A 12,205-nucleotide genomic window follows, 5' to 3' on the forward strand; every position below is an offset into this window, starting at 1 on the left:
CAGGGGACAAGGGGGCTGCACGGAGGGGAAAGGCCTATTGTGCTGTTGGAAATCCTTGCATAGGCTTCCTCTAGCACGGCTCATTTATTCACGGATTCCCACCTAAAGAGTCAATGTTTTAGTATTTGCAATTAGGCTTTGAACCCTAAACGTTTGATCAGCTTGTTACAGAAAAACAAGTGACATATATTGGAATTCACTGATGAGATATATCAGATAATTTCACACTCCCCCCCCGCCAAAGTAGCTGCAAAATCTGAAATTGCTTCTCTTCAATTCACACAATAGCCATTGGCTTCTACAGAGTGAAAATTTCATTAATGGAAAATGTGCTACATATGTTTGCTCTTACTGAGATTTCAGTGTTTGAGGGTCGAGATGAATCATTGCCACAAATTAACTGATTCTGCTCCCCCACCCCACCCCATACCAAGGCCCACAATTAGTTTCTTGCATAGATCTATGGGAACCAAGTTCTTCCGAAAAATCAGGTCATGGCAACGACCAGCTGTACTAACTTCATTTGGTGAGAAAGTTGTGACCCTTCTTTTCCTTCTGATCTTGGTCATTCATGTCTTTCTTAATGTTGGATGCTCTCTGTGGTACTGCCTTTGATGACTGCTTGGAAACTGCAGACACCACTTTCTCACAGTGATACACTCCTTTTCCAGGGTCTGCTCTGGCATCCTGCAGCCTTCTGTGAAGAAGTGAAGAAGCTGCTTTTGATATTTTTGGCTATTCACATTATAGGGCAGAAGCTGATATCTTGTCCAGAGGGCCTCACAATATGCTCCACCAACTCAATGGGGCATCACCATCATCGACAACCTGCCATCGGTGCGCATAGCACTGGTTTCTTTTTTCTTCTTAAATTTATTTTTATTAAAGATTTTCCTGGTTTACAAAAGCACATGCCTTGTCTCTTTTCCCAGGTTGTACAGGCTTTCTTACAAACCAGTTACAGTACATTTGTTGTGAGACATCATTGTTGAGTACAGTATAAGGTTCAGGAAGAAGAGAGGGGAGAGGAGGAGTGGGGTGGTGAGGCTTATATTCTTTCATATAGTGTACGTGTGGGGTTTTGCGTCAGCGTCAACTGGGTAGGTTCGCTTTCTGTTCATTTATTACATTTCCTTGGTAATGAGAGGTAGTGGGGGCAGGGTGTGGTTGCTTGTCTGTGGTTGGCTGCAGTGGGGTTTGCTTGCATTTGTGAGGGGAGGGAGGGCTTGTTGGGTCAGGTAAGCCAGATTAATTCGTATGCTGTCAGTAGATTATTGTTGTTTTGTTGGGCTATGTATGTGATAAAGGGCAGCCATACCGGGGTGAAGGCGTCCTCTTCTATTTGTCCCCGTGTCAGTTTCAGTTTATTGGTTAGCTTTTCTAGTAAGGCTGTTTCCCATACAATTTGATACCATTGAAGAGGACAGGTTTCTGATCAGAGGGCTTATGATCAATAATTCAACACAGGGAGACAACAGCAGAAGGGGAAGAAAGAGAAGGCAAGGAAGAAGAGGGGAAGAATATGTGTTTCTACAGTAACAATATTTATACGTAGTTACTTGAATGTTTTCACGCTAGCCTTCATGAAAGCTTTTGGGTATATGGAAAGGAGCAATCTGGATTCCAGCCTTGATCTCTAAGGTTATTATTGATAACACAATGCTTAGCAGTAATACAGTGGCATTTGTTCATTCTTATAAAATTGGGCACCAAGGTACCCGCGATGAGTCCTCCCCTCACTGCTCCTTCCATCAGGTGGTGGCAATGGTGGTTACCTCCCCCCACCAAAAGTACATATAGCTGGAAGGATGACACCATGTCCCACTTCTTCTTTCAGTTCTAAATGCTTTTGAAGTCTGTGTTTGGCTGAAGTTAACAGAGAAGCTGAACAGAAAATGGAGTGACCAAAATGGTAGGAAAGAAAGGAGAGCAGTCTGGAAGATTAGGAGGGGGGGAAACAAGAGTCATGGGTGAGAAGGAGGAGGGAGGGAGAGATGACATGCACACACACACCCTTTAGGTGGTATTTAATTATGTTTTACAAAGAGTAGACCCACTGGAATTAATGTATCTAACTTAGGGCTCTTCCACACCTCCCTTTCCCCTGCCACTTTCCCCAGGGAAACCCACTCTTCACCACTGAATCAGAACATACAGCAATTGTGTTTTCTATGGATTGCTGTTTGTTCCAATTCAGCAGTAAAGAGTGTGTTTTCCAGGGGAAAGCAGCTTACACCCATTTCTAGAAAGCACAGGGCAAGCGGGAAACAAATCAGACCCATGCTTTCTAGGCATGGGACAAGCAGAAGTCTGGACAAGCCCTATGTTATGTTCATTAACTTCAGTGGGTCTACTCTGTGTAAAATTTAAATGAGTATCACTCCCTGTCTCAGTTGATTGAATTGTAAAAATCGTCGATCTTTCAAGCACTGCTATGATTCCAAAACACAGATCCGAGCTATGAATCTTTATGGATCCTCATTTATTTTTTAAAACAAAGGGCAGAATTCATCTAAGTTGTTTAGTGCACAGAACAAGGTGAAACAGGATTTCTCCCATTTCCCATCCCATAATTCCTTTGCAGGCCTACAGTTCCTGGAGTGGTTTAACAATCACTCACTCTTCCCAGGGAACTCTCGGAATGGTAGCTCTGTGAGGGGAATAGGGGGTCTCCTAACAATTCCCAGCTAACTATAGTTCCCAGAATTCTTTGGGGGAAGCCATGACTGTTTAAAGTGGTATGATATTGTTTTAAAATTTATGGTGCAGATGGGGCCTAGAATTGTTTTGGAATCAACATACAGCACTGGAACATCAGGGGATATTTCAGGCCATTAAAAGCACCATTGGCCTTGCTGACTGGTGCTGATGGCAACTGTTTTCCAAAACATCTGGATAACACCAGGGTGGGGGAAAGGCTGGTCTAGATCTAACTACCATAGTCAAACAATGTTATCTACTAAAATATGTTATCTACTAAAATATATTTTGGGGAGATGGGAGGAATCTGGAAAGCTGCCTTCGAAGAAAAGCAACAACTTTCTGACAATATTTCCATGGAGATAGTTACAACATCTACAGGGTTGCCAAATTTGAAATCAATATATTTCTGCCAGCTTTCTTGCTCTCTCCCCTCTTGCACCCTGACTTTGAAATACCAAACATGATTAGATCATGCTATGAGATTATTGTCTGCCAATGTTCATGTTTTAAATCATGGTGAACTATGTAACCTTATTGAAATAATCTTCAGCAGACAAATGTTTGTTTTACACTGAAATAATGATGGGGGGAAACCTCTGTCTACTTAGTCAGGAGTTTGAGGTTCCAATTTAACACAATAGTTCAGAACTATTTCACCACTGATAATTTACCAGTTTACAATGGAACTATGTTATGTGTGAATCCACTAGAGTTCAAAAATAGTGGGCTCACAGTGGTCTTGTTCGCACATCATGTTAAGCCAAGCCATGGTGTAATGTGAATTCTGGGGAGGACATTGAAGCCACTTCACTCCTTGGTTGTTTTTCTGTTGAGGTAAACCATGGTTTGACCCAGTTTATTCTCCAAACCTGGGCTTGTGATTTAACTCTCTCCAAGTTAACCCAAGCAGTAACCAAGGTTTGTTCTTGGTGTACAGCTTCTTGTGGTTTCTCTGGGAGAGCCAACTATGAGTCAGAGTTTGGATGACAAGCTAAGCCAATCCATGGCTTAGGCTACTGCAGTGCTGCAACAAATTGACTGAGGAGAAAAGCTTGGTTTGGCTTAGTGTGGTGTGCAGACCAGGTCAATAAAACTTTACTGAGCTTGTAATAATAATAATAATTTATTTATACATACATACATACATACATACATACATACATACATACCCTGCTCATCTGGCTGGGTTTCTCCAGCCACTCTGGGCAGCTAGATCTATTTTGAGAAGAGCCTCCTGGCCTCTGGAAATGGTTTTCTGTTTCTAATTGAACCTGAGAATATTAAGTGCCTATTTTGCACCTGTGTGGGCTGCATCCCTCAGGGCCAAAGTAGATGTGATGCTATACATCTTGACATTTAACAAGATGCACATTTTTAAAAACAATGTTACAGTTGTGTCCTTGGGATGACTTCATGGGTAGAATTAAATCTGGGCTAGTGGTTTGGCTTCCAAGTGGGTGGAGCCTCTTCACTCCATCCAGGCACCAAGCATCCAAGTAGCACATTTACCAAAGGCAAGATGAGGAGGTGCCTCTGTTCTGGAGGACCAAGCCCCTCCTCCCTCACCAAAAATTATCTCCTCTCTAGGAAGCCACCTCTGTATATTATTAGCAATAACAATATCTCGCTGGAAACCACAATTAATGCTACAAATATTTGCACATAAACTCATGGGGGGGGGGAATTAATTTAAAGCAGTATCAGCATGATGACCACATTGTGTGCACCTTTTAAAGGAAAGAAAAAAATCAGCAGCACAGAGGTGAGTGCATAGGAAGCCCAGCACACTATTATGGCTTTTAAGTGCTCCTGAAGGAGTATGAACACAGGACTTTGCAAATGCTAGATATTGCCTGCCCATGTGGTTGAACCTACAGTTCAAAGGGAAGCATGGACATAGCCCAGATTTTTGTTAGAGGGGGCAGGCTTTTGTTGGGGGGGACAGAACCTCAGATTTGCATTGATTTGTCCTGATTTGGATGGGGGCAGCTGCTATGCCCGTGAAGGGCAGTGCATTTCTAGTTGTTGTTTATTCCTCCAAATAAGTTATAAAAATGTTCACATCTGATGCTACAATATAGTCTGGCCTTTCATTTAAAAGCTGTATTTTACAGACATGTGTTTTGCTACCTCTTTACCAAAAGGGCGCCTGAAGTCAGCAATTATGTGCTGAAGGGAGAAATAAAAATTAGTGATAATCTTTCATTAAACTGCTGCTTCTGCTCAAGCCTCAGGGCTGCGTTCCATTTGAATTTAATTTGTGTTCAGAGATACAGATATGCTTTGGGCTCTCAGTGTGCTTACATTTCCTACCCTCCATCTCTCTAAATGGTTTCATCAGGTGGGACTATGACTGCCTACATTTTAAGCATACTACTTGCCCCAAAGGACCTGGGAAGTGTAATTTGTTAAGGGTGCAGGGAACTCTAGCTCTGTGAAGGGTAAACTACAGTTCTTGGAATCCTGTGTTTGTGTGGTGTGTGTGATTTAAATGCATAGTGTCATACCCTCCAACTTTTCACCGATGAAAATTGGGACGTCCCATTCTATAATGATAATTTTTACTATTTATACCTCACACATCTTACTGGGTTGCCCCAGCCACTCTGGGCAGCTTCCAACATATATAAAAAACATAATAAAGCATTAAAAATTACCAAAAAAAATCCCTATGCAGGATTGCCTTCAGACGGCTTGGGGGGTCGGGTAACTCCATACCCTCCAACATTTCTCCAATGAAAATAGGGACATCCTAGGGAAAGGTGGGACATTCTGGGATCAAATCATAAACGAGGGCGGCTTCTCTAAATCAGGGACGTCCCTGGAAAATAGGGATACTTGGAGGGTCTGTAGTGTGTTTGCATAGCTGTGTTGCTTCTGACAAGGACTGGTATCAAGGACAGGCATTGAGAGGCATCTATGAGGCCCACACCCTGCAGGGAATACAATGGCCATTCTCTGATGCTCCTGGTTTTGCTATCCTGTTCACTAGTCCTGTCTAAGTACTCAAGTGGAATAGATGAACCCTGGTATCCTAGATTCTAGTGCTTGTTATCCAAACACTTCCCTGTCACTTGCCTTGACGAAAAGTCAAAATTTGGGCTTGGTGGGTGGGAGGGACTGGGTTTGTTGTGCAGCTTGAATTTCCCAGCACACTAATAGCCATGGATAGTCTTATCCTCCATGAATTTGTCCAAGGCTCTTTTTTAAAAGCCAACCAAAGGGAGAGTGCTCTTGTGCTCAGGTCCTGCCTAGGGGTTTCTGGTTGGCCGTTGACAATGGGATGCTGAATGGCATGGTCCATTGGCCTGATCTATCAGGTTCTTCTTGTGTTTGAGTAGCTAGCCATTTCTGCAGCTTGTGGGAATATCCTATTACATGAAAGGAGCAAGTAAGATGGTTCTGGAATGGCTTCGTTTGTTTGTTTTTTTTTTTTTTTTAAAAAAGATGAGGAAGATCCTGAGGAAGAGGAGAATTTAAAAGGGAGTGAGAAGCAGCTTGATGAACAGAGGCAGGAACTGGGCTTTTATTCAGCCAGAACTTGCAGGAACTCAGTTCTGGCACCTCTCAGGTGGGCACCATTGCCATTCTAAGAGAACAAGGGAGGCGTTCATGGTGAGTACCTGCACCTTCGCCCCCCCCTGAAAAATAGTACTAATTTCACTCTCTCTTAGAATGGCAGTGCTGCCCACCTGAGAGGTGCTGGAACTGAGTTCTGCAAGCTTCAGAATCAACCAGACTCAGAATCTTCTGAAATCATTTTGCATCCCTTTATTGACTTCATAACATCAGAGTAGAATATGGCATTGCGTCATCCAGAAGGTTTTCCATTGTTGCAATTTACGAGACTAGCTGTGGTTCTATGTTTAACTGCTTTCTAATTTAAGCAAAATTCTCTCCGTTCGATGTCACTTCAGAGAGCACATGGCAGTGGTGGGTGTTGCCTGTTCAGATATGGGAGAGGGGAATCACTATGCGGGAGCAACTATCACATCATATATTTAGCACACACATTTCTTTCTTTAAGCAGATTTGTATCCTGCCCTTCAATCCCTAGCCATCTTAGCGTCCCATCAGATCAGCTTTAAAAGAAGAGCTGTGGAGTTTCTTTTTTGTTTTAGAGATGGTTGTTAGAAGAATTAATGTATTAGAAAAGCCTGCCTCAGTGTCAGCTGAATGACATAACCTTTTGAGAATTTCCCAAACCCATAATTCTTTCATCTTGGTATCTGTCATAACGCTTTGTTTACATTCAGCACTTCAAAGAAAAAGCTTACATCTCATCTACGGACTGCGGTGGAATAATAAAAGCTGCACATAAAATGCAGAGCCCAAAGGGGCTGATAAGTATATACAGGAAAAACCCAGAAGCCAAATGTTGCAGTGGGGTTCCAGAGTGCTGGTACACTAGATTACTGCCATGCATTATCCGTGGGGCTATGATGGCAATGCTCTGCCTCCATGTTTGGGGACAGTATGCTCCTGAATCCCAGTTGCTGGAAACTTCAGGAGGGAAAAGTGCTGTTGTACAGTACCAAGGTCCTGTTTTTGGTTTCCCATGGGCAGGCACCTGATTGGCCATTGTGAGAGCAGGATGCTGGACTAGATGGGCAAGTGACCTGATCCAGCAGCCTCTTCTTATCGTTTAGCTATTAGTTGGTGTTGGTACTTGTAGCTGGGTGGAGTCAGGAGATTCCTGTTGCTGTTCTGCTCCAGTATAAGAAAGACAATGGCTTCTTCCAGGCCATGTGTTTATTGATTATTCACCCCAATTTGTGTGCATAAAGTTTGTGGGGAAGTCAGATGACATTGAGCATTTATTGAGCATTCATTCTGATTTGCTTGCTGTTATACCCCGGTGCATCATGCAAAGCTCACCCCGCTCTTTCCGGTCACTTTTCTTATAGCAATTGAGGGAGATGAGTTTGTTGCACAAAAGCGCCAAATCAGCTTCAACTTCTAACTTAAATTTGCCGCCATGTGTTTGAATCACACCTCAATCCAACAACAGCCCGGAAGCACCCAGTAAGGTTACTGACTGCTGTGTCTCTCTGGAATTCTGCACATGTTCAGATGCACACACAGCCCACACATATGTCAAGAGTTAAATCTCGGCACAGAAAAGAGGTCCGAGGGATCCCTGCTGGCTCTGATGCTGCCCTGCTCCAGGTATCTTTCACAAGATACGCAAGGAGCTGCCCCAAGCACATTGTCCGCCCATTTCCCCGCCCCTCCGCGATGACCTCGTGTCCCTTGCGCACGAGAAGCGCGACGCGTGCGTTGCTGGGCGTCCAACAGGTCCCTTCCTTTCGCTCCCCTCCCGCGCAGAAGGAGTTAAAAGGAGCAGCTGAGAGGTTTTTTGGGGGGTGACGTCGTCTTGCTTCTGGCCGTCTGAGGAGTCTCTTGAAGGTAGTTCCCCCTTCTGATGATGAGGGGAGCCGAGCCGAGGTCTGAAATCTGAGAGCCTTCACAGAAGCGCCACTTGCAGAGGTCCCAGCAAAAGCTGCTCGCCTGCCTGCCCGCCTGCCTTGCCTTTCCTTTCCCTGAGCAGCAGCAGGCACCCGCTTTCCCTGGGCGGCCTGACTCTGAGCAGCATGGAGAGAGCACCCTGGACCCACCTCGGACTCGCAGTCCTCTTGCAGCTCCTGTTCATTTCCTGCTTGCCAAGAGGTACTGTAAGTAGGCGACTCGCTTTCTAGGCATGCTTCACAGGACGGGGCTCTGCGGGGCCCCCGCCCCTTCTGGAGAGGCCGGTGCGTTTTTTGGTCTCCCACCGTGTGCTGCTGGGATCAATCCTGTAACCTTCTGGGACGAGTTCCCTGAGAATTTGGAGGAAAACAATAGGATCTGACTGAGCCACACTGCTGGAAATCTACTTCTTGCTAGGTTTCCCTGAAATAGTAGAAAAGAAAAACACCACCCCTTTTTCTTTAAGCAAAGTGTAATTTGTTTAGCTTGCCAAAAGGCAGATTTTCCTTTTCAGTCTGACTCCGAAGAAAGGAGGGGAAGACAAGAAAAACAAAAGCCAGATTTGAGTTCCGACCTGTGCTTTACTTTTGCCAATACTGTTCTACTTTCTTTTTTTACTTCAAAGGGAAAATAGTGTGGAAGTTAAATGGGGCTATTTTATTTTATTGCACGGTTGTCGTTTCCATGTTGGCCTGCTGAGCCGGCATGCATACTGCCAAAATGGTTTTTCTTTCAATATATGTTTGCCAGGACTGTCTCCAAAGTGTGCTGCTTTCGTGCCACCTTGTTTTGCCATGGAAGCCTGGGCACCTCTCGCGTTCCTTTTTTCGCTCCCAGAGTCCTTTGCAGTCCCTCGCGGGTTACCCTTCTGAGCCAGAAGGCCAGATCAACTTTTTAATAACTAATAGGCAACTGGAAACTCTGGAATCTGAAAGGAGGAAATCCGCAACGTCCCATGGACAGTATGTGGACACAAAAATGCACGTTTTGGCGTTCTGTGGGACCCTTAGGCTTTTAGAGTAGCCTAAGCAGTGGCCTTTTGAAATTAGGAACATAAGCATCCGTTCTCTGGGTAAGGAAGCCTGCCTATTGCTGCCTCATTAAAGAAAAGAATGATGGTAAAATCACATGTACCAAGTAAACATTGCAGCATTCCAAACACCGAAGCTCATAGTGTGTATAAATAACTCCATATGTAAAGTGGTATGCATCAGGTCTTGCGCTCCACTTGAATGCATTTGAAGTCAAACGAAATGGATTTCCTGGGCAATTCCCCAGGGCCAGCAAATTCTGCTTTGGGGCCTTTCAAAAGTCTAGAAGCTCTGGTTGTGGTAAGCATACAAGAGAATTCAGGTAGTCTCTGCATTTGCCTCCGGAAAGTAGTTGAGCAGCTCCCTCTTAAGGGCTTAGTTGCGCTGCAGTTTATTACTGCCCAAGCTCGTGCCTTCAGTGCTGAAGCAATCCAATAATAGCACAAGTGTAGCTGTCCGGTTACACAGTGGATTTAAGGAACAATAAAGTACCCCCCCCCAACCTCCTCAGTGCTGTGTGCTATGAACCAGAAAGAAAGTAAGGTTGTGAGAATACACAGTGAGTTTTTTGTGCAGACAAAGGCCAATGATGCTGGGGAGTGGGGGGTGAAGGAGATAGAGACCAATACCGTACTAGGACACAGGTCTGTTCTTTGGGACTTCCTGCTCTGCTATTAGGTCAACTGTTCTTTTAGCAGGGACATTTGCCCTCCTCAAAGCAGCTTAAAAACGCAGCTTCTGGGAGTATTTAATACCAGCTCCCAGATGTTTTCAATGTAGATGCTGCAGGTCAGGCCACATCAACAGCACTCTGGCACCGTGAACATGGAACATAGATAAGCCCCAACTTTTTCCACCTCAGCGATGAAAGCAAAGATCCCTGGATAAGAACATTCTTGTGGGATACCCCTGCATTTAATTTCCTCAGATAGTAATCCGCATTCCTTCCATAGGATCAGCTTCGTCTGTTGGGATAATTTCCTATTGCCAAAGCTGCCCTGCAGCCTCACAGTGACAGATTCTCTAGCAGAGTCAGCAATTAGTTTTACCTGCTGAGTCACTTTATAATGCATGGTAGTCAATGTTTCCTCTGATATTCAGCTGTGGCTCCCTTGCCTTTACCCTCTTTTCTTTTTCTTTTTTGCTCCCCAATCCTACCTAATTGCTGTACATTAAACACTGCAGGGCAGTCATGGATAGGTGTGGAGAAACAGAAAAAGGGCCTCAATCTGTAAGGGCATTCCTGTCTCCATTTCTCTCCCCTCTATATGTGTATGTCTGAGAGCAGAGCTGTAGCTACAGGGGGTGGGGCAGGGGGGCTAGCCAGTTTTTTTTTGCTCCAGGTGAAGCCTCCAGAGGGGCTCCATTGAGGTTCCCAGTCTGTATGTGTGCGTGTACACAAATGCGCATGGGTGTGTGTGCCAAACTGAGTCTGACCCAGGTGAAATAAAGTCCAGTTTCACCCCTGCTGAGGGATGGGCCAGGGGCAGGAGAATGCTGCGATGCTGGTCTTTTGTCTCCACCTTCGTCACAAACTATTTAACAGTCATTCCTTCTCACCTGGACCCCATAGTTTTGTAAGGAAAGGGGAGGAATCTATTCCAGCACACTTGCTCTCACCAGTCTATAATTCTCAGAATTCGTTAGGACAGGAGTGAAGAATCTCAGGGCCAGGAACCAAATGTGGCCCTCCAAGCTTCCACATCTGGCCCCCCACCACACACTCTCTCTAGGCTACACCCCTCACCATTGAAGAAACATTCTCAGCCCATTCTGGGGGCCACACAGTGGTGGGCAGGGCCAGAGGCAAAAGCGAGCAGAGCAACAACTATGAGTTTTACCTTTGCACCATAGGCTACACATTCCGTTCCCCATCCAGACAAGCAAGATCCGTTGCCGGAGATCAATGGCATTTCAGCCAGGCAAAAACACTACAAAGCAGAGCCAGTTTAGCCTGGAGAAAAATGGTGTGGAGGCCCCTGAGACTTCCTTCCCACACTTACTTATGAGAATACACGGGACGACTTTGGCTTACTTGAGGCAGAGTGGGTGGCAGGGAGATGGCAAAAAACACAGAGACAGTGCCATTTTATCTCCCTAGAGCCAGGAGAGAGAAGATTGGCAGGTGCAGCAGAATTCTTCGATCGAGTCAAAGGCATCAAAGGGAGTTTGAGGCAAACATGATGTAAGCAAGCAGCACTTCTGAAGAGAGTGACTGATGCTTTTCTGACCCAGGGAGATTTAAAAAATTCCATCTATGTAGAATTTGGGGGGGGGGTGGAGTGGGGATAGGATTACAGCTGCAGGCTGTGCCGCTGGCCTGCATCACCTTAGATAAAATGTCTGAAAAGGGCCACTGCAGAACAGCAGGGGTAGGGAGCACTGTGGGCGACTTGCCCAAGATTCCTTAATCTTCCTTCTTCAAAACATGATACCTTGCCTTTCAGTGATATAGGGTTGACACCTTCTGTGTCAGGGATGGTGAAGTCATGGCCCTCCAGACTCCTATAAGCCCCAGCAAGCATGGCCAATGCTCAGGGATGATGGGAGGGATAGCTCAGTTGGTAGAGCACAAGACTCTTAATCTCAGGGTCGTGGGTTCGAGCCCCACATGAAGCAAAGCGATCCCCGCATTGCAGGGGTTTAGATTAGGTGACCCTCGTGGTCCCTTCCAGCACTACAATTCTATGATTGTAATACATGGAAAGCCACAAGCTCCTCATTTGTGTTCTATGCTATTATTTTACCTGCCACCCAAAAGGCAAGGTTCCCAGAGCCTTGCCTGTGTATAGTGACAACTAGTTAACAGCACTGAAGGCAGTACAGGTTCACTTTTTAAGAAGCAGATGCAGTCTCAGTACCATGTCTGCATGCATGCAACATAAGGACATATTGGATCAGGCCAATGGCCCACCTAGTCCTGCCTGCTGTTCTCAAAGTGGCCAACCAGAAGCCCGTGAGAAGCCTACAAACTGGACATGAGTGCAGTCACACTCTGCCCA

General features: G+C 45.3%; 1 protein-coding gene across 2 annotated transcripts in view; it reads left to right on the top strand.

The window, feature by feature from the left end:
* The first annotated feature begins 7,995 nt into the window (after positions 1-7,995).
* PAMR1 (peptidase domain containing associated with muscle regeneration 1) overlaps positions 7,996-12,205 on the top strand; it is a 50,295-nt gene continuing 46,085 nt past the window's right edge. The window contains exon 1 of one of the 2 annotated variants that reach the window (XM_033149788.1): positions 7,996-8,373. In XM_033149788.1, coding sequence (XP_033005679.1) covers positions 8,298-8,373 — 76 coding nt within the window. In that variant the 5' untranslated portion in view covers positions 7,996-8,297. Of the gene's footprint in view, positions 8,379-12,205 lie in introns of both variants that reach the window. The other variant, XM_033149796.1, reaches the window with a different exon arrangement.

This window comes from Lacerta agilis, chromosome 1, assembly GCF_009819535.1.
Source record: "Lacerta agilis isolate rLacAgi1 chromosome 1, rLacAgi1.pri, whole genome shotgun sequence".
Taxonomy (NCBI): domain Eukaryota; kingdom Metazoa; phylum Chordata; class Lepidosauria; order Squamata; family Lacertidae; genus Lacerta; species Lacerta agilis.